This window comes from Empidonax traillii, unplaced genomic scaffold (assembly GCF_003031625.1).
Source record: "Empidonax traillii isolate 1590-97213 ecotype Southwest subspecies unplaced genomic scaffold, ASM303162v1 scaffold323:size719838, whole genome shotgun sequence".
Taxonomy (NCBI): Eukaryota; Metazoa; Chordata; class Aves; order Passeriformes; family Tyrannidae; genus Empidonax; species Empidonax traillii.
Window position 1 is genome coordinate 386,160 of NW_020955516.1, and position 20,250 is coordinate 406,409.

Consider the following 20,250-nt stretch of genomic DNA (forward strand, 5'->3'; position numbering starts at 1 on the left):
CATCATCCTGTTCTGATATGAAAGGCTCTTTTTTTCCTCTTTTCCAGTTGACTCATGTTTTCCAGTCTCCAGAGATCTCTCTCCATCCTGCAGCTTTCCTGCATGCCTGCTCACAGGTGGCCAAGGGAGAGAGCCCTGTTTCCTCTCTGAGGATCCAACCTTGGCCTTGAGGTCTAGGTCATAGTGCATGTGCCCTGCATGCATTGAAAGGACAAAGCACTATTTGGAGCCAGGGAATCCGAGCTGAGCTTGTCAATGCTCCTTTTAAAATTCTTTCCTGTGGGTTTACTCGGGACTCTTTTGATCTGGGAAGTCTGCCCTCCCCTTCCTGTGTTTCAGCCAGAATCCTCAGTGATGTGAGCTGAAGTTTAGGGCAGGGAGGAGCAATTCAAAGAACTGCACGTGGTGAAATGAGAAGCACAGGGAAGCTGTGCTTGCCTGCACTGGGATAGTGGCTGCAGCACCAACACTTGGATGTTTAGTTTATAGATCACCCTTGAACCCCTTCAGACACCCAGATTCAGTGCATGGTGGTGTGCAAAGGGGAAGGGCCAGATCTGTGCCTTGTACCTCAGTGAGCCTGATGCTTTAGCTCTGTTATGAAGAATCCTTGTCAGCATCATGATTCAATAAAAATTGCAGTCAAAGCTGTAGTTCCAGGATTGCCTCCAAATCATGTACCCTGCTGCCCAGGGGTCACTGTGCCTCTCTTGTACTGCCTTCTTGTACTTGGCAGACTGAGGCAGCTCTTGGTGGTCACAGCACCCTTTTGTGAGCCAGAGCTGGGACCAAGCATTGTTCACACTCAGACTTAATTCTAGAGCTGATTGTCCACCCTTAAATTTACTTTTTGGAGAGTAACTCCAAAGCCTTCACTTTGCTGACCCATAGGCAGAGAGCACTGATTTATAGATCTGTCATGATAACAGAGATACCCCACAAGAAAATAACCTTTTATTTATCCAGACATACATCAAATCATTTCGATATCAAGACCTGCCGGGGGAACTGTACAACGTTCTGCAGTCAAACCTGCCAGCAGCCAACGGCATCATGCATGTGGTTAACACCCTGAGGAAAAAAACCAGCACTGACAACCTCAGCAACCCACAGGTATTGGTATTTCTTCTCTTTTATGGGACAGCACAATAAACACTTTTAAAAAAAGAGCTGTTTTCATCATTACCCTTCCAAATCACTGAGGCTTTTTTCAAAGAGAAAAGGCTGGGGTTTTTTTATTTCAGCTCCTGATAAGACCTTTTAGGCATTAGTAAAATACCATTAAAAGTAGTTAATAGCACTGCATAACCCAGATAAAGATCTTGCAACTATGTTTTTACAGTGCTTGGATAAATAGAGAATTCTCCTTCCATGAGTGAGATCACTCCCTTTGTAGCAAATAAACTCTTTTAAAACTGTGTCTTAAATAGTATGTATCTTAAAGGATAAACACTGAATAACATTTTTCACATAAAAATCAAATGAAGATTTTCTTTAGTTGGTCTGTACTGCATTTTGAAATTATAATTGAGAAGTTGTCTTTGCCTTAAAAATATTTGAAATGGGGACAAATAATGATTAGACTTTTGCATTCTGAGGTCATGTCTTGAGTTTAAGACACTGGGTTGGAGTTTCAGGGTTCTGCTAAATACTTTTCCCCATTAGCTGGGAAATGGTTCTGTCATAGCTATTGCATTGTTAAGCCTGAGCACTTTTATAGTGTTTCTGTAAGCAGAAAGCAGGATCTCTTGCCCTCCTTGCAAAAAACTTACAGAGAATGACAAAATCTCTTGGAAGTGGTAGAACTTTGGTAACAGTTTGCACTTACTTTACCTCATTGTAGTCAGTCTGTAAAAAACGACCGTGTCATGTTGTGGTTTTACTTTCTGTGTTCAAAAAGCATCTGGAATGTCGAGGACCCTGAGAATGGTGTACCAATTGTTCTGGGAATTCATAGGGATTTGATTGTGCCCATCTCTTAGAGGATGATGGGTCTCCTGTAGATCTTTACCTGCAAACCACAAACTGGGCATTCCAGCGTGTGCTCAGACCTCACTCAGCCCCAGCCACGTTTTTCCTCTCTGTGTCTTCTTGCAGAAAACCATTGGTGAGATCCTTGCTTCAATGGAGATCTTCAGTAGGTTTGAAACTATACTGGAGGTAAGCGAGTTTTTATCTGGAGAGGTGTTGCCCTGCTGCTGTACAAAGCCTGCTGCTGCCTTGGGGGGAATTCTGAATAACATTTAAACACATCTCAGTGGTTTTCAATAGCTCTGCCTCTAGTGTGTTGCTTAGTGTTTCCTCTCCCTTCCCGATGGACCCTCCTCACTAACCCTTGCTCGATCCATGATGAAATGTCTCACTGTTTCTGCAGAACTGTGGCCTGCCTGCAATCCTGGATGGACCAGGCCCTTTTACTGTATTTGTGCCCAGCAATGATGGTGTGGATAAGCTGAGAGATGGGAGGCTCATTTATCTTTTCACAGAGGTGAGAGCTCACAGTGCTGTAAGACATCCTGAGCTGACTGTGTTGCACTGGAATGACTTGTGCAGTGTGTCTGGTCATTGCTGAAAATTCTTCCTGGAGTTAACTAAACCAGGAACTTCACAGTTTCTGTACAGCTCTGGGAGAGAAGTGGATGCTGATGGAGCCTGCAGTGAGAAATATGGTTAGCCAGGTTGTTTAAATCTGGTGCTTGGCTTTTCCTCACCCCGGCTTTGGTAGGGGAAGATGAAGGAAATTATTCACCAAGTGAATTCACTGCTAGAGACGTTGGCATTGCCAGTCACTGGTTAAAAGAAAATTTATTTGCCTCCTCTTCTGAGTACTGAAGGGGTAACTAATCCTGATGTTGTCTTCTTTCCTTAGGGCATAAATAAACTTCAGGAACTCGTGAAACATCACATCTACACTGCAGCAGCGGTAAGGGCAGCTCCCACTCCCCAGAGCTGGACTCCTGTAGAACAGCACATTATCAACAGACTCGTTTGGTACAGAGGTCACAGTATTGGTGACCTCAGCTGCTGCTTCTTGGACTTCCCCTGGAGGAGCAGAGATGTGATTCAGGATATGATGAGGCAAAAAGCTTACTATGAAATTGGTTGCTAAAAGGGACAGCTGTGCTGCCCCTCAAGAGACTCTTAAGTTTTCTGGAGTGGTGGTGCTCCTTAGTTGGGTGGCCTTTACAACGAAAACATTGTCCAGCAGATTCTGCTGCAGGACACAGAAATAGTTGTCTTGGTTCTCAGAACTTCTCTTTTCTCAAATCATCAAGTTTCTCAGTACAGAAGCTGCAGTTTACTCTTTTTTTCTGCCTTTAGGCTTATTTATTCAGGCAAAATATGTTCTGTATTATGTTTCTGGCTGCACTTTCATTTTTTATTGGATATGGCCTGGAAAATCCCCTTATTAGTCTGACCCTACTTGCAGCTGTATTAGTAAGAGACACTGTTAGTGAGATTTACTTCAGCTGTTCTGAACCTTTACACAAAGAATGAAAACCAAGGCAGCTGCCACCAGCACTGCTGTGTTTCTGGTATTGCAAACAATTCACACAAAGTCCTGGATGTCCCTCTGACCCATTGTTTGTTTTTAAGGTATTTCATGAAATGTAAATGTTAAGTCCCCCTGAGAAGCTTTTCCAGTGGCAAGAATCATGGAAGGATTCTGGAAGCTGCACTGAAAAGACCCTGCTTTTTCCTGGTACCATCCCCTTGTGTTTTTATTTCAGGTGACTGTAGATAAACTGATGCTGATGCCACAAATTGTTACTATGGCTAACCAGATACTTACCATCAACATCAGTACAGACGTAAGTGTGAATCAAAACCCTTTTGGGCAAACCCTCCCGTGCTAGGAGGGAGTCTGGATGTGTTCTGAACAAGTGGTTTCAGCCTATCTCTGCTTCCCCCTCTGCTTAAAAAACTCGACTTAAAGGAGGTCATTGAATTAGTTTGCTTCTTCTCATCCAATCTGTGACTCCACTAAGAGGCTTAACCATTTGTGTGGTTGCCCTTGATGTTGTGAACCATCTGTTTCCTGCGTTGCCTTTATGGAGTTGATGCTGCCTAATGGGCTAAAACTGTGTTTCTGCACCAGGGAAGAATTCTGATGGATGAATCAGGGATCCCCTTAAACATGCGAGACATTGTGGCATCAAACGGTATCATTCATACCTTGGATGGCATCTTCATCCCCCCCTCAATAATTCCCATTTTGCCTCACAGATGCAATGAGGAGCAACATAAAATTGTGACGGTAAGTCGGGTTGTCCCATTCTCACACTAGTGCTCACTGTGGGCCCCACACTCACCTGGAGGGACAAAGGCAGGCTGTGTGCATTGCACTGGGGAAATGTACTCCCTCTGAGGGGGAATTTTAAATAACATTTAAACACATCTCAGTGGTTTTCAGTAGCTCTGCCTCTAGTGTGTTGCTTAGTGTTCCCTTCGCTCACTAACCCTTGCTCCATCCATGATGAGAACTTTGGCACCATCAGCACGATCAGTGAGCCTTCTGCTCACATTTGGCACTGCTCTCCTGGTCATCAGCATGTTCCCTGTAGGTTGTTGTTCTTTCTGTGCACTCCATCTCGCAGACATGTGCAAGCATCCCCTCGAGACAAGGGAGTCATTTTATTAAAGTAATAAACTTAACCCATTTCAGAGTGTGGAAACTCCCTCCTAGGAATGTTTCAGTTACGTGTTGTGATGTTTTGGATGTAAACTGTAAGGGATAGCTCTGTAGCATTCTTAGCATGTAGCTAAGCATGGGTTTCTTTGAGATTGATTTTTTGCCTCTTCTTTTCTTAACAGGGCTCTTGTGTGGATTGTGAGGCCCTCAACACCAGCATTTGCCCACCTGGCAGCATCGAAATGGTAAATATTTGTGATTATTTTGGTAATTTCTTCTTTTTACCATCCAGTACTACCACTGCCTTTACCACAGCCAGAGAGTTACAACAAGCTTTCTGCATGGCAGAGGGTGAGAAACAATTTGTTCTTGGCCTGTGCTCCCTGTTGGTTCAGAGATGAGCAGAACTAGCTTTCTGGTTTGTTTTTTTTGTGAAAGCCAGAGAGATGTTCACCACTGTTAACTGTTGGGTGTCCTCTGAGAGATCTGACTTCCAGGAGAACTTGTTAATGCAGTCTCAGCATGAATGCCTGGAGCAAAGCTCTGCAAAATCACTACTTGCTTATTTTCCTCCCTGACTGAGGCAGGTGAAGCCTAGGGAATCATCTGGGGCCCAGTTCTGCCCATGTCCAATTCCATGACAGGTCACTGTTGTTCCAAAATTATTTGTAGCCCTTTCCTCCCTTTCTCTTATTGTCTCTGTCTCACTTCCCTCCCTCTTAGTCTCACTCTCACTTGTTTTTCCTCCCTCTCAAACTCTCATTTTCTCTCTCACTCCCCCTCTGCCCCATTCTCCCTCCCTTCTGCCTTCTCCCCTCTCATATCTCTTTTCTCCCCTCTTTCTTAACCTTTATTTCCTCCCCTTGCCCTTTTGTCCCCCTTGTATCCTCCCCTTCCCTTCCTTCCCCACTCTCCCTGCCCTCTCCCCCTGCTCTTGTTCTCTCCCTTATCATAGATACTATTATTGTAACTAAAGGGCAGCACCTCAGCTCAGGCACTGCTGGGAACAAGAAGAGGCCACCATGGCTTTGCTCTTTCTGGGGCTGCCAATAACTGTGTCATGTTCACCTTGGCTCCTCAGTGAACTTCCTCAGCTCAGAGATGAGGTGCAGTTGCTCTCTGCAGCGAAAAGAGCAAAGGGGAAGGTGACAGCGCTGATGACTTGTTTTGTTTGTACAGGAATCAACGCTCTTCCCAAAGGAATGTGTCTACATCCATGACCCACAAGGGCTGAACGTCCTGAAGAAGGGGTGCGCCAGGTACTGCAATCAAACCATCACGGTGAGTGTGATGGAAAACCACGTTCCCTCTGACAGGGGCTCAGCTCTGCTCCTCCTCATCCATCGAGGAGAGCTCTGACTCCTTGAGCTGAGAGGGTTGGGTGGGATCTAAAGGAAAGCTGTCCCATGCAAAAACTGTCCCCAGGACCGTCACATGAAGGAGCTACCTGCTTTTTCTTTGCCAGAGAGAACACAGGGTACCAACCTGCTGCAGATGTTAGAAAGCAGCTCAGTTCAACCTGAGTGCAATAAATAAATAAAATAAAGCACCCCTAGTTGTGACCAGCTGAGTTGCAGGAAGCCATGAGGCAAATGGTGCAGAGTTAACTGGGGTGTCCCATCTTCAGCATTTCTCCCAAAAGGAAGCTGAGCACAGGGAAAGTGCTGCAAGCTGTGAAGTGATTGCATCCTGTTTATGAACCATTGTCAGGTGGTTCAGTGAAGTCGCTCTTCGCAAATTTATGGACCTCGTGTTTGCCTGCAGCTCCTGAGCTCTCACAGTGCCAACTGCATGGAATGATTTTGGGGTGTTTCATGGAATACTGCTGTTTGTCTTGTAGTTGTTCTTCCATTAGTGAGTCACGACAAGGTCAGTGATCCAGGACTGCTGCATCCTCCAAAGGAATGCATCCTGGGCTAGGATAAAGAGGGAGTGAGTGGGCCAGTGCTGTTAAAGAATTAAAAGCTCATAGAAAACACGAACCTGATTTGTTAAAGTCAGAGAGAGAGTGCCAAAAATAGTGGTTTGCTCTGAGAAGAACAGTCTGTGAGCAGAAAGCACGGTATTGTTGAAAAATAAGTGCAAGGGGTCCTAGAAACACAGATGCCAAAGGTGGCAGTCCGTTCCAGTCCGTGGCAGAGATGAGGATTTCAGAACTATGAGCACAGGATGGCTCCAGGCAATGCCCATTTAGTCATATCATACCTTACCAATTTTGCTTTTGTTTCAGAAACCTGGATGCTGCAAAGGATTCTTTGGTCCAGACTGCATGCCGTGCCCGGGGGGATTCACCAGTCCGTGCTATGGCCGGGGAAATGTAAGTGTGAAGGATCCCGCTGCCTTGCAATGAGCAGTTCCATCAGTGTGCATTGAGGATGTAGTTGTAGGTAACTACAATTCAGAGTTTGTGGTCCAGGGCTGAACCTGCAGTGGTGGAAGGAAACTGGCACACACTCAATGGGTTTTCATTCTTGAGCCCTAATGTGAATCAGGTCATGGCTGTTGGGGACAGCTCTGGCTATGTGGGATTTTGCATTGCTACCACAACTCTTCGAAGTCCTATTTGTTACTGCAAGCATCAAAGCGCCTTTGATGGATATCAATGTCTTGGCTTTGCCTTTGTTCCCTGAGTTTCAATCATTTTGGTTTCATTTTTGTTTTCCTTCCAGTGCAGCGATGGCATTCAGGGGAATGGCAACTGTCAGTGCTTTGAGGGTTTCAAAGGAACAGCCTGTCACATCTGTGCAAACCCAAACAAGCACGGCGAGAACTGTGATGAAGGTTGGTGACTGATGGAGAAACCAGAGGAGAATGTAGGACAAGGATATAGTGCAGGTTCATGTATCCTGGATTCCCTTCTGGCAAGACCAGTGTCACGAAAGAAGTGATAGAAGTGTCATTATGACTGTCCCTTCAAACAATAGTGGAGAAAATATGTTTGATATGACAGTGGTGATGGGGGGTTTAGAAGCATCAACGAAATTTGGGTATGGGACTTTGATTTAGGTCTCTCCCAAACAAAAGACAATGACCTTGAGCTTGATAGCCTAAATTTGAGCCTGTCCTTACAGCCTGTGAAAAACATGGATCCAGGATCTGTGCCCTGACCAGGTTTTGAGTTATAATGGATGCCTCTCATCAAATGTCACTGTGTCAAAAACAAATGGGATGATAACTGAGGTTGTGAAGGAAAGTTGAGAATCTACACTGTGGTAGATATTGGACTTTTTGCACTTACTAATCTTACTCCGTGTGCTTGACAGACTGTGGCTGTGTCCATGGTGTCTGTGACAACAGACCTGGCAGTGGTGGTGTGTGTCAGTCCTGGTCCTGTAAGGAGGGATATACCGGGAAATTCTGTGACAGGACATCCAAGAATTGTGGCCCGAGCGGGCTGTCCCAGTACTGCCACCAGAACGCTGTCTGCAGCCTCAACGACACAGCCAGGTCAGTCTGTGTGGCAGCACTCTGAGGGGCACTTTGTCTGCACACTGTCACTGTGCAGGCACTCGTGGATCTGTGTGTGTGTGTGTCTGTGTACTCGCCTCACAGGATTGTTTGAGTCACTCAGCCAACCTGATAGAAACCAAGTCAGGCTCTTCCTTCCTTGAGGGGCTCGTTCTGCCTTTGTGCTCTCTGCTGGCTTTCAGAGGGACTGCTCCACCTGTGTCCCTTTTGTGCTTATACTTTTAAGGTGCATCTGCATGGATGGATACGAAGGTGATGGGTTTTCCTGCCAGCCCATCGACCTGTGCAGTCAGCCAGAACGGGGAGGTTGTTCACAGAATGTAAGTGGGGTCAGACCGTGATATGTGGAGAAGCAGGTCCTGTCAATCAGAGCAGGGATCCAGGACTCGTGGGACTGTTACAGACTTTCCTATCTGCTAAACTTCCCTATCTGTAAGATCAGGTGGAATAGCAGGTGCCTTGACAGAGTCATTGCAAAGATGTCAGTCATTTGAGCTGGTGCCAAAATGTGACACTCCAAGGAGAGTTTGGATGGTTTGCACCAGATATTTTGGCAGCTATGGAAATTAGCTGTAAAGATAATTTTTGGTTTGCATTGATATTTCCCTCAAGCTCTTCTAACATGTGTTAACTTCTCTATTGTGGTGTTCAGGCTGTAGCTTAACTGTGAACTCCTACTCATATTTCCAGTAGCCATCAACACTACATTATTATCCTTAGTAAAAAACATGGTGCTTTATGATGACAATTACTGCTAAATGGTCAGACCTCATCATAAATTAGACCCCTCAGCAGGAGGAAGGCAATGGGTCATGTAGAAGAAAATAGGATGTACCACTGGGTACAAAGTAGGTCTTTCCTGAGAGAGATCTGCTCTCCATCATTAATTTCATCCCATATGTCAGGCAGGAGATTGTGGTCCTCCTCTTCAGGAAGTACTTTCTCTGTAATGGAAGAGCTTTACAGGATGATAATGAATGCCCTGGGAGTTCTGAACCTATGCACTAGTGTCTGCATCTCTTAAAACAAAAAATGTTTCCAGAATCACTTTACTGTGAAGTTTTCTATCACTTTTGTGGAGAAGATGCTTCCATCCCTAGTGCTTGAACCAGAGTTGGTCGTTCAGAAATTCTCCACAGTGCAGTGAAGGAGATTTGTTGCTGTATTTTCGCTGCACTCTCTCCCTTCTGCTGAGTGTAATTCTTTCTCTCTCCCCTCTCCCGAAGGCCCTGTGCACCAGTACAGGCCCTGGCACTGCCACCTGCCAGTGCAACGTGGGCTGGACCGGGGATGGCAAGGTGTGTGTGGCCATAGACAACTGCATGCTGGAGAGCAGAGGGAACTGCCACCTCAATGCTGACTGCATCTACATCGGCCCCGGGCAGGTATGAGCGAAGCTGGGCAGTCTGATGGTGACCTAACATTTCCTCAGCTGCTCTGAGATGGCCCCGGGGTTGCCAGAGGTGAAAACTGGGCTGGCCAGCAGCAGAGCTTGCTTGTCTGCTGCCAGAAACACCCGGGGCAGCTGTGGCCTCACAGCGCGCTGGCATGTGAGGTGCATGGGTGTGTTTGGGCATAATGCCCGACTCAGGGTTTTATGCAGCAAAGGGAAGAGGCTGAGCTTATAATCCAGCTTGGTCTAAGGCATCAGTTACTGCACCCCCTGTTCCCACATCACAGCACTGATAAGCACATGGAGCAGGTCAGATGTGGAGGGAGCTGGTCCAGGAGGAAGGCACACAGGAGAGGTGCCTTCCCAGGGTGCTGCTTCTCAAGGTGCTTCTTCTCGCTGGACAAGGGGAGTGTTGGACAACGTGCTGAAAATAGGAACCAAGTCTTTAGCAGATTTTAGTGAGGTGAGATCAAGGGGTCTCTTAGCTATCATGAAAGCAGGAGGCTTTGAAATTAACTCCTTTCCTCTTTCTGCCTTTCACAAAGTCTGTGTCATTGCCTGAAAAATTGGAAATAAAGGTGGAAACCATCATCTTCGAGTGACCCCCACTGCCAAGCAGTGCAAGGGATGAATGCATTTGAGTAACCAGGCAGTGTGTGTGTGCTGTGAGAGAGGATGATGCTCTGCTAAGGAAATACCTCCACATTTCCAGGTCTTGAGGGACCAGGAGGAAAACTTAGGAAAATAAATTAAGTTTTGCTAGCATGGACCTCTGATACATGCTACATGAGGATGCTCTGATAGGTCTATAAAACTGAAATGTCTCTCTCTTGCAGAGCAAGTGTGTCTGCAAGAGGGGTTATGCTGGGGATGGGTACAGCTGTGATGCAATCAACCCCTGCCTCATGGACAACGGCGGCTGCCACGACTTGGTGAGTGGCCCAAGAGCTGTCCTGGGTTTGGCACGGCAGGGGGGGCTCATCTGCTCCCTGGCAGCGGATTTGCAGCCACGGCATTGAGAGAATTGCAAGGTTTTATGTTATGTCACCTTACTGGCATGCCACCAAGGTGCTGTGAAGGTGGATCCTCTGATTTTTGTGAGTTCACACAACCAAAGATATCACACGGGCTTAGCAGCATGAGGTGCACGTTCATTGCCACCATCCAGACAACAGGAAGAAGGTGCCTGTGTGTGCTGCTCTAGCCCAGGCTGTGGAAGGCCAGAATTCAGTTCTGAGATCAGGGTAACACTGCACCACCTGTGTTTGCTCTCTAATATCCCCTTTCCCTGTATTTCCAGGCTACATGTGTGCCCCTTGGTGGAGGAGAGAGATCCTGTGTTTGCTCTGAAGGCTACATGGGGGATGGCATGACGTGCTACGGGGACATTCTAAAAGTGAGTGACAAGCAAATGTCTGAGATCCTTTTGAGGTTGGAGAGAACTGGCTCTGCTCTCACTGTACTTTTCTCTGTTACCTGAGGTGACTCCTTCTCCCAGCACCAACCTGACAGCACAAGTGTATTCCAAGGCCACAGGGACAGAACTGATGCCAAGGCCAATTATTGCCAGTGAAAAAATTGGCAATAATTTCTAAGCTGCCTCACCACTGTGCAGGTTGCACCTGTCCTGTGCAATAAGTCATCTTTTCTTTGTTGTTCAGAAGGTTTTTCAAATCAGAGCTTGCCAGGCCCATTTTCTGTCATTAGAAATATCAAAGGCCACTGTGGATTCAATCCTTGTCCCTGGTAAACATGAGCCATTGCAGATGAGTTGAAAAGAGTTTATTTGGGAATACATATTTAATGGCTGAAATTTGGGTATAGGAGTGCCCATCTCTCCTCACAATACACGGTGCCTGTGATGGCTGTGAAGTGAGAGGAATGTCTAAGTCATTATTGCCAGGTTTGGTATCTCAAGGGGTTCCTTTCCCCCACCCCGGGTCTCCCAGCCCTGCACCCTGTGCTCAGCAGGGGTAACTCTTCTGTTGTTTCTCTTTGGAAGGAGCTGGCCAGGAATTCCCACTTTGCGGGTTTCTACGACTGGGTTAAGGTAAGAGCAACCAGGGGGCACCACACGGGTAAGGTCTGCAGAGGTGAAGTCTCTTAGAGCACCAGCAACTCCATTTATCTCTTTCATTAGAGAAAAACAAAAAAGCGGTGAAGGAGAAATTGTTACAGAGCAGGCACGTAGGAAAGCTGTGGAGTTTGTGGTACACCGAGGGTCATAAGTGTGTTTTGGGGGCCTTGTTTCTAGCACAGGAGGGAGCTGGGGCTGTTTTACACTTCATTTTCGTGGTTGTACCATCTGTAACTCCTGGCCATCAAAAAGAAGCTCAGAAGGGAAAGAAGGGTAGCATGGTAATACTGTTTTTTAGAAGAACATCCTTTGAGAAGTTAGACTGTATGTTTGTACCTTTTCTTGTTACTGTTCCCTATCTCTGGTGTGGGAATGACAGAGACACTCCCCAGACTGCAGCAAGTCTGTGGAAATGCCCTGTGATGGATGGCCCTTAACTGAGCTTTAGCTCACCTGTCCTGCAGCATTCACTGCTTTTTTCAGGAAAGGTCTCTCCCCTAAGAGTGATGTTGAGGGTTCAGAGAGGGTTTATGGCTATGACTGAAGGGGTTTGAAGGGTAACTGCAATACAAAAGTGAGGCTTAAAGCAGTGGGTTTGCCCTTGACAATCATGCCTGGGAGAGCCAGGAGAGCCTGCTGTGCTGCTGAGCACGTGCTGCCTTCCTACACATCCCTTTTGTACGACTGTGAGAGCGGGAGGCTGTTGTTTGTGTTTTGCACTAAAGGCGTGGCAGTGGCATGTCTTATTTGTTCATTTTTGTGCTTTGGACAACAGAAATCTCTCTTCAGCATCCCAGCAGGAACCAATGTCACTGTCCTGGTGCCATCAGAGGCAGCTATCAAGAACTTGAGTGACAGTGAAAAAGATTTCTGGTTGACCCCCTACATGCTGCCATTTTTAGTCAGGTATGAGGAGCTTCCTGCTTTTCATTTACTCTGCCAAACAGCAGTAACAGAGCCACGAACTGGATTTCTGCTTGCACATGACCAATAAGGAGTTATCTCGAGATAAATATAGAAGCAAATTTAAATATCTAGCAGACAAAGCACTTAAAAGGCATTGAAAACACAACAGACCACAAGCCATTGGAAGTGGTTTTTTTTCATGTATTTTCAGAGAGATATTTTTGACACAGATGGCATCAGAACAAGTAATTCCCTCTATTGTTCTCTCCACGTGCTTAATTCATATCAGAGATGTGAATGTTGGGTGGTACAGTCTTATCTCCCTGTTATTACCAACAAACAGTTCCTTAATCTTTTCTTACCTGCCTTTGTTCCCTTCAGGGCCCACTTTCTCGAAGGTGTCTTCACTGCTGAAAAGCTCAAAAAGTACAACAGGCCAGAATTACCCACTCTCAACCCACAGACCAGATGGCAGATAAACACCATGAGCAGTGTAAGGGTTTCTTACATAAGGCTCGTGCACCTATCTCAAATTTAACTGTTCAAGAGCTGCTGTATCCAGTGGGGAGCCTGGATGCTGGTGCCCTCAAACACAGACATCTTTCAAAACCTGTATCCACACTAACCGTGTGCAAGAATTGAAAGAAATTGAAAGAAAAATATATCTCTTTTTTTTTTTTGCACTTACTTGGCAATTTCTAATCTTTTTCCTTCTCCCTCTGGTACTTTTGCAGGTATTAACCATCCAGAATGCAAGTATAGTTGTCAGTGACATCCCTGCCAGCAATGGCATTATCCATATCCTCAGTAAGGTACGACACTGGCAAACACTGCAGTTCTAGCAGCAGGTTTGTGTGGCAGCCTCTGTGGTGGGGCCAAGGAGGAATACACGTCCGGACAGTTAGGAAGGGACATAAAGGCAAAAATATATCAAGTTATCACCAGTCCTGACAGATGTTTCCTGTGCAGCACTGTTTAATGTTTAAAACATTTGTCTCCAGGACAAGCAGGAGGGGAGTTCCCTTCTCCTGGCTGACAGAAGAAGTGTCCAGACTATTGCAGAATTGTGCAAAATGAGGCCTTTTCTAATTGCCTTTCTTGCAAGCAGGGCAGGAATCTGATGTGACTCCCCACAGAGTCCCTTGCCCAGCCGTGCTTTATAAACTCTTTTTTTCCACAGGTTTTGTTGCCGCCCTCAGGAGACGTCCCCCCAAGTCCTCCTGGTCTGCAGGAACAGCTCGAGTCAGTGGCCTCATTCAGCACCTTCAAGGAGTTGCTAGAGGTAAGCAGCTGAGGTGAGCTCTGCTGTCACTGTCAGGACTGTCTTTTGAGCAAATTTCCCACCTTACCCTCCACTGGTGGACCAAAATTTGGACTGCCTGCTGAGGAAAGGGGGATCACCCATTTCCTACCATTCGTGAGGAATCTTCCAGGAAAGCTCTTCGAGCAGCCAAGAAGGTGTGTAATTACAGTTAGATCTCTAGATTACTGGCACATATTGCAATGGAAGATGACCTGTCTACTGCAGGTGCTCTCATGCCTGTACAGGGCAGAGAAGCCTGGAGGAAAGGGAAGGCTTGTTCAGAGATGAGAAGGTGCACTTAAGTCAACCAGGATGAGGAGCAAGCAATCAGATGTGTGTGACTGAGCAGAAGTTCTATATTCCACTTTCAAGCATTTCCTCTTGGCTTTGCAATTGATTTCATGTGCGGTTTGGTTTTTAGTGAGAATAAGAATAATAACTAATGTTCCTGTGTGGACATTTTTTTAGCAATACCAGCTCACTGGGAAGATCAAGTCCTCTGAAAAATACACCATTTTTGTTCCTGGAAATAATTCCATTGAGGAGTACTGCCGTGCTGCCAATGTGACCCAGCTGGTAAGCTCACTGCCTGCTTGCAGTCTGAATATGTACACTGATTCACCATGGAGAGAAGACACACATCTGATGCTAAAAGCTGGGAGAAACGTGGCACAGAAATGAGAGCATCTCCTGGGGTGTTGCAATGGGATCTGAGAAGAATATTAAGACTCAAGTGCTGATTAGTATGTGGACAGGTGACACAATATATTCCCTTTCCTGGCTGGCTGTGGCACATCTGTGACAATTTTCAGACTTCTGGAAGGTTCTAAAAAACATTTAAGTCTTCATCAAGTAAGATAATTATTGTGTGATCAGTCACCTGAGGTAGAGTTACTAGGCTCTGTGGGCTTAACTAGCTGTCCCAGAGGCTTAGGAACATTTCTTACGCCTTACCTCTGACTGAGCTGCAGGGAGGAAGTCAAAATAGTCCTAACATTTGTATTTTTGTGGATTTAGGACAACGCGACAGTGCAGTACCACGTTGTACTGGGAGAAAAGCTCTTGCCCACAGACCTGAGAAGTGGAGTTCATAAGAACAGCATGTTGGGGCTCTCCTACTGGCTCATGTTTTACCAGAACAGCACCCAGGTAAGGGAGGCAGATTGTTCTGCCACTTGAGGATCTGGCTTGACCTATCACTTCCTAAAGCTGGGGCTGGATACACCCATTTCTGTTTTCCACACTCTGGCAAGTTTACTGCTGTGACCGTCTGACAGTTGCCAAGCAATCCCTGTAAAAGGAGTTTTCTTCTTGCTGTTTTCTTCTGCTTTGCAGAAGTTTGTCAATAATATTCCTTTGGATGGAAAATTCTTCGAGACCAAGAACGGAATGCTGGTGGGGGTGTCGCAGGTGCTCCAGATACAGAAGAATCGTTGCACTGCCAACACCACCACCATACAAAAGGTAATGATGGTGACCAAGGAGCTGACCACCACTTGGCAGGGCTTCTCCACCTGCTGAACCAAACTGATGGGTAACAGGCAACCTACCTTGTCTCTCCTCGTGGATGAGACAGTAGTTTGTGGTCTGACCCCAGATGAACCTCATGTGAAATGGGGCATCCTGGAGACTCAGATTCTGTACTTCTAATGGAACAGATCTGCAGCTCTTGTGCACATCACATTCAGTTCCCTTGCTGGGGCTCTCTCAGAGTGCCAGCCTTGGTGCAGGCTGATGCAGGGACTCCCAGCCTTGCAGGAAGGACCTCCAGGCCTAAAGAAAGCCCTCCCCAGCTCAGAGACTCAGGAAAGGTGTAGCATGTGGTCTCTTCTTTTGGTGGTTTGAACCATGGAGTTAAATACACCTTTGTCCCAGCCAGCAGCCTGTACAGCACCATTTGTGCTGTAGTTCAGGATTAGTGTCTTGGTGTGACGTGGGCAGAGGGCACACATGTGACTTGTCCTGTTCTCTGTGCCCTAGTCAAGGTGCGGCAAGTGTGAGAAGGGGATCAAGTGTCCTCCTGGATCAGTTCTTGTGGTGAGTCTTTGATTCATGTGATAGTTCAAAGACAATTTGCAGATAGTGCTTTGATGTCCTTTTATTGCTCTATAGATGATATCTTGAAAAAAATGTGCCTTGAGTCCTCTGTGGCTCATCCATTACCAGGGTTTGTAAGAGAAAGCAGAAACCAAGGGAGGGTTACAGAGGAAAAACATGGACATGGATCAAAAGGCTCTGTACAGAGCTTTGCCTGAATTTTAGGAGCCCTTTAGTTTCCCCACTTAGCAGGGAAGAAAAGATGTCTTTTTTTTTTTTTCCCTCTTTCACTCTTTCCACATCACCATCAAGGAAAGCCAGTTTAGAGGTGCCAGCAGCAATTTCCCTGCCTGAACCATTGGTTTCTTCACACAGATGGGCTGGTTGTGCCTGTAGCTTGTTTGTGAGTGACAAACATTTCCAGAGAGGAAAATAACTAAGCATCTCATCTCCATGCTGGCTGCTAATTGCCTAACACCTACATCTGCCTTCTTAGGCTTCACTGCTTTACTCTATGCACAAAATTTTCCAATTCTTTTTTCTCATTATTCAGACTGACATGTGTAGCAAGGATTTGGCAGGTGGCAGAATTGACTCTGTGTGGTGACCTCACACCCAGAGATGCCTCATTGGTCTCAGCTCCGGATAGCCCAAATGTTTAGGGCTGTTCCTGTAGGAAACAAAACAAGAACACTGTCATATGAACCAAAACCTATACTGTTTGTCTACATATTGTAATACCTTCTTGTCTGTGTGTTAATTATACCCTCAGGAACCACCAGGGAGCAAGAACCTCGCTCGCTGCGAGCTGCGCTCTGGGGATGCAGGAATACTTGGCTGCCATTTCACCTGTGCAAAAGTTTCTCTGGTGAGAAAAACATTTGCCTCTGATTCATTTTGACAAAAGTGAGGTGGGTATCAGCAGTGCAGCTGTGGAAGTACAGGCTGTGCTGAAGTCCTGGCTGCGTCTGTGCCAAGGCATAACTGAGGCTGGGCTTGTCTGGGAGTCGCTCTCCATCCTGGAGATGGAGGGCACTGGAGCAAAACCAGACCTGCAGGAATGTCTGCACAGTGATGGATTGTGATCTGCTGCTTTGGTATTGTTGCTCTGGGTTTTGTCCTGCAGAGGAAGAGAAGGAGTTGAATGTTTGTAGTCTGGTTTCCTAAGGAAGTGAGGCATAAATGATGGTATTTTCCTTGTGCATGTGCTTTCCTGAATAACTGATGACTAATTGGAGCTGAATCAAAGGGAGGAGCAGAAGGTCTTGCACCTTGTATTAATTGACAGCCCCTACCAGTTTTGTGAAAGTGTGTGTCTGGGATAAACACTAGTAAAGGAAATGGTAAAAGAAAGACTTGCATGAATTTGAGGTCTTAAAGGTATTGCAGCATCTCCCAGGTGAGTTTAGTGGGAGTGGGAGATTGAAGAGAAGGAAGAGAGGGAATTGGACATACAGTACTCCCAGGGAGAGCTTCAGTCAGCACTTGTACCTCACTGGGCACTTCTGCATCCCTTCATTAGATGTTTCTTTTCATCTGTACTTGGTCCCATCACGGTTTCTTCCCTCCAGATGCAGAAAGAAGTGAGAGCAGTCAATGTAGGCTTTGGAACCAAATCAGCTTCTCTCTGCCCTACAGAAAGACATAGTGGGGACACAGGAAGGAAATGGGCTGGAGGGGCACAGGCCTAAACATCTGAGTTACTCACCAAAAGGGCCAGTGTTGCTCAAGGGCCATGCAGACCTTCACACGAAGCTCTGCGCAACAGAACACCCTGTTTTGGGGTGTTCACTCCATCCTCCCTGTGCACACACCTGGCTCTTTCATGTACTGTCTGAAATTATGGCTACTGCACAGTTAAAGGAATAGAGCAGCTTCCCCAGTAAAGCTGTACCTTGTCTGTGCTGCACAGGATGGCTCATCCCAACTTGTTCTTGTTGGTTTTCCAGAGGTCCGTCTGCTGCCCCGGCTACTACGGACACATGTGCGAGATGTGCCCAGGGAAGCCAGGCCAGTGGTGCTCTGGGAACGGGGAATGCCAGGATGGCATCCAGGGCAGCGGAGAGTGCCGGTGCTTGGAGGGTTTCCACGGCACTGCCTGTGAAATGTGTGAAGTGGGACGATACGGGGCTGACTGCAAATCAGGTGACACCAATGGCTACTGCAGCTTGTCTTGAATGTCCTGCTTGCAAAGGGAGAGAAGTGATCACATCTCAGCTCTTGGGAGGGGTGGTGGGAAGGGAGAAACATCTCAAAATCTCTGAGACAGGCAAATGGCTGGCAGGTCATGAGAGTGAGTGAGTGAGTGAGCAAGTGAGCAAGCAAGCTAGAGGTGATGAGCCAGAGGAGTGGCCCCATTTTTCATCCTCAAGCCAAAGCATGTGCTATGCTGTGCTGCTCATCCTGTTGCCACCCAAAACCAGGATGTTTCTCTACAGAAAGTAGAGGTGACTGGTCTATTCCTGGGCTTTTCAGCCTGGCAGTGAGGGAGCAGGAGCTGATACTCCTGTGACGTTTTCTTTATGGCACTTGGATGAGTTGGATTAGGAACAGAGCAGCCAGCAAAATGGCAGCAGGTCTCTCTGCTTGCGGGAGCTGGTTGGTTCGACAGTGCTGAGTGTTTGTATTTCCCCTGCAGAATGTGCCTGTGACAATGGGATATGTAACGATGGACTGCAAGGGGACGGGAGCTGTGACTGCTTCCCAGGGTGGAAAGGCCCCACCTGCCAAGAGAGTACGTGAGTGTGAGGGGACCTGTGGTGTAACATTGTCTTTTTAGCACAGAAATCTGTGTGATCCTCTTTAGCTGCCAGAGGAATTCTGTGTTAGCTGAGCAAGGTGACCACAGTCACGTTTTCATCCTCCTGAAACGTGCTCACTCATTCCCAGGCAGAAGCTGCATTTCAGCCAGATTTAGTTGACCGTGATTCCTGTTACTTACCTAAAAAGATGGCAGGACTTCATTTGAACTTTCAAAGGGCCACAGTGTGTCTGCAGAGCTGCTTTTTCTGCTCACAGATCTATTCATTTAGGTGAACTCAGGCTGTAGTTTGCCATTATCAATAAATCTCTCGTGTGTCAAAATAACATGTTGAGGATGGACTTGGGATTTTGGGTGGAGAGAAACCTGGACTTCTAAATACTTTGGCATTTTAAAGGTTTGCACACAAAGACTTATTTTATAGTGAAGTCAAATGTTTTGGGGGCATTTAGAAATAGAAACTGAGTGGAGCTGTCCTATCTATTGTAAATGTAAAGCATGAAAATAGTTCATCTTTTGCTTCAAAAGGACCAAAGCCAAATGGCTCTGTATGTCTGGATTAGTTAGAGATTTCAGTCCTTGTTTCATTCCTAGTAGTGTGGAGGACTTTTGCAGGGTCCTTTTCTCAAACTGGCAGAAATGGCCCCAACAAGTGCTGAACTGAAAATGCCAAGTCAGGTTTGTGTCTTCTCTCCCAGGAATCAAGACTGACCTGTGCAATAACACCTGCCATCAAATGGCCAGGTAAGTGCACACAAGGGGCTGAGTCATCCATGTCTGTTTGTAAGTGTTTTACTCAGAGGTGATTCTGTGTTTGGGCCTTTGCAGAGGTGTGGGAGAAGGTGCTTACTCATTAAAAATGCGTAAATATTAGTTCCATTCTGGAAACTAATGGTGCTGAACTGCATCCATTTTCCCCAAGGATTTTGTCTGTCTGAGCATATTCATTCCAAGTCCCTTCTGCATGTGTGGATGGCCTGGATGCCAGGTCCTGGCCAGCATGACTTGAGTGTTTGGTGCTGTAAAGAAATCCACAGCATGTTCCTCCTGTGGTCACTGTGGTCTCTGCACATGCCAGACTTGTTTCCCTCTGGCTGAGCAAATCAGGAGGTGCCTTCAGTGATTGTTTATCCCTTTCTTGTTTCAGCTGCCTCAATAGTTCCACAGATTCCCTACCTATGTGCTTCTGCTCTGCTGGATACACAGGGAATGGGACCCATTGCACAGGTATGTCCACCAAGGACAGGGTGAAATGAATGGTGGGATGTTGCCAGAGGAAAGGTCACTCAAATCCTCTTCCTCTCAGTCATCCACCATGAGCTTTGCCAGGCTTTGGTAGAGAAGTTTTCCAGTCCAGAGCTTTACACAGGATGCTCTTGGTGTTGCTAAAGCCTGCAAGAGGGGGATAAAAAGGCAGGCAAGTGTAGGAGGGCAATTCTTATTGCCTGTGGAGAGAGATGCACGTGAACGGGTTGTATTTGTTCTGATCTTACAGCAATGGTGGCAAATATATAACAATTTTGACCATGAATCCCTGGAATATGAGTGTTTCAATTCCCTAGAACTTTATTCTTCTGTTTGCTGGCCATGCCAAAACCAGGTAGAAGCAGTGCAGCAGTTGTGCCAAAATGAGGTAGAAATTTGGGATACCACTCCAGAGCTACATTACAAA

At 46.5% G+C, this 20,250-nt stretch overlaps 1 protein-coding gene across 4 annotated transcripts in view; it reads left to right on the forward strand.

The window, feature by feature from the left end:
• STAB1 (stabilin 1) overlaps positions 1–20,250 on the forward strand; it is a 58,086-nt gene that overhangs the window by 24,535 nt on the left and 13,301 nt on the right. For all 4 annotated transcript variants that reach the window (XM_027891586.1, XM_027891588.1, XM_027891590.1 and 1 more), the window contains 29 exons: positions 967–1,113; positions 2,098–2,160; positions 2,375–2,488; positions 2,870–2,923; positions 3,732–3,812; positions 4,100–4,258; positions 4,816–4,878; positions 5,813–5,914; positions 6,864–6,950; positions 7,303–7,414; positions 7,897–8,080; positions 8,328–8,421; positions 9,328–9,486; positions 10,331–10,426; positions 10,795–10,890; positions 11,497–11,544; positions 12,347–12,477; positions 12,859–12,970; positions 13,212–13,289; positions 13,658–13,759; positions 14,249–14,356; positions 14,798–14,929; positions 15,116–15,244; positions 15,761–15,817; positions 16,590–16,685; positions 17,767–17,962; positions 18,456–18,551; positions 19,277–19,322; positions 19,726–19,805. In XM_027891586.1, coding sequence (XP_027747387.1) covers positions 967–1,113; positions 2,098–2,160; positions 2,375–2,488; positions 2,870–2,923; positions 3,732–3,812; positions 4,100–4,258; positions 4,816–4,878; positions 5,813–5,914; positions 6,864–6,950; positions 7,303–7,414; positions 7,897–8,080; positions 8,328–8,421; positions 9,328–9,486; positions 10,331–10,426; positions 10,795–10,890; positions 11,497–11,544; positions 12,347–12,477; positions 12,859–12,970; positions 13,212–13,289; positions 13,658–13,759; positions 14,249–14,356; positions 14,798–14,929; positions 15,116–15,244; positions 15,761–15,817; positions 16,590–16,685; positions 17,767–17,962; positions 18,456–18,551; positions 19,277–19,322; positions 19,726–19,805 — 3,022 coding nt within the window. The remainder of the gene's footprint in view (positions 1–966; positions 1,114–2,097; positions 2,161–2,374; positions 2,489–2,869; positions 2,924–3,731; positions 3,813–4,099; positions 4,259–4,815; positions 4,879–5,812; positions 5,915–6,863; positions 6,951–7,302; positions 7,415–7,896; positions 8,081–8,327; positions 8,422–9,327; positions 9,487–10,330; positions 10,427–10,794; positions 10,891–11,496; positions 11,545–12,346; positions 12,478–12,858; positions 12,971–13,211; positions 13,290–13,657; positions 13,760–14,248; positions 14,357–14,797; positions 14,930–15,115; positions 15,245–15,760; positions 15,818–16,589; positions 16,686–17,766; positions 17,963–18,455; positions 18,552–19,276; positions 19,323–19,725; positions 19,806–20,250) is intronic.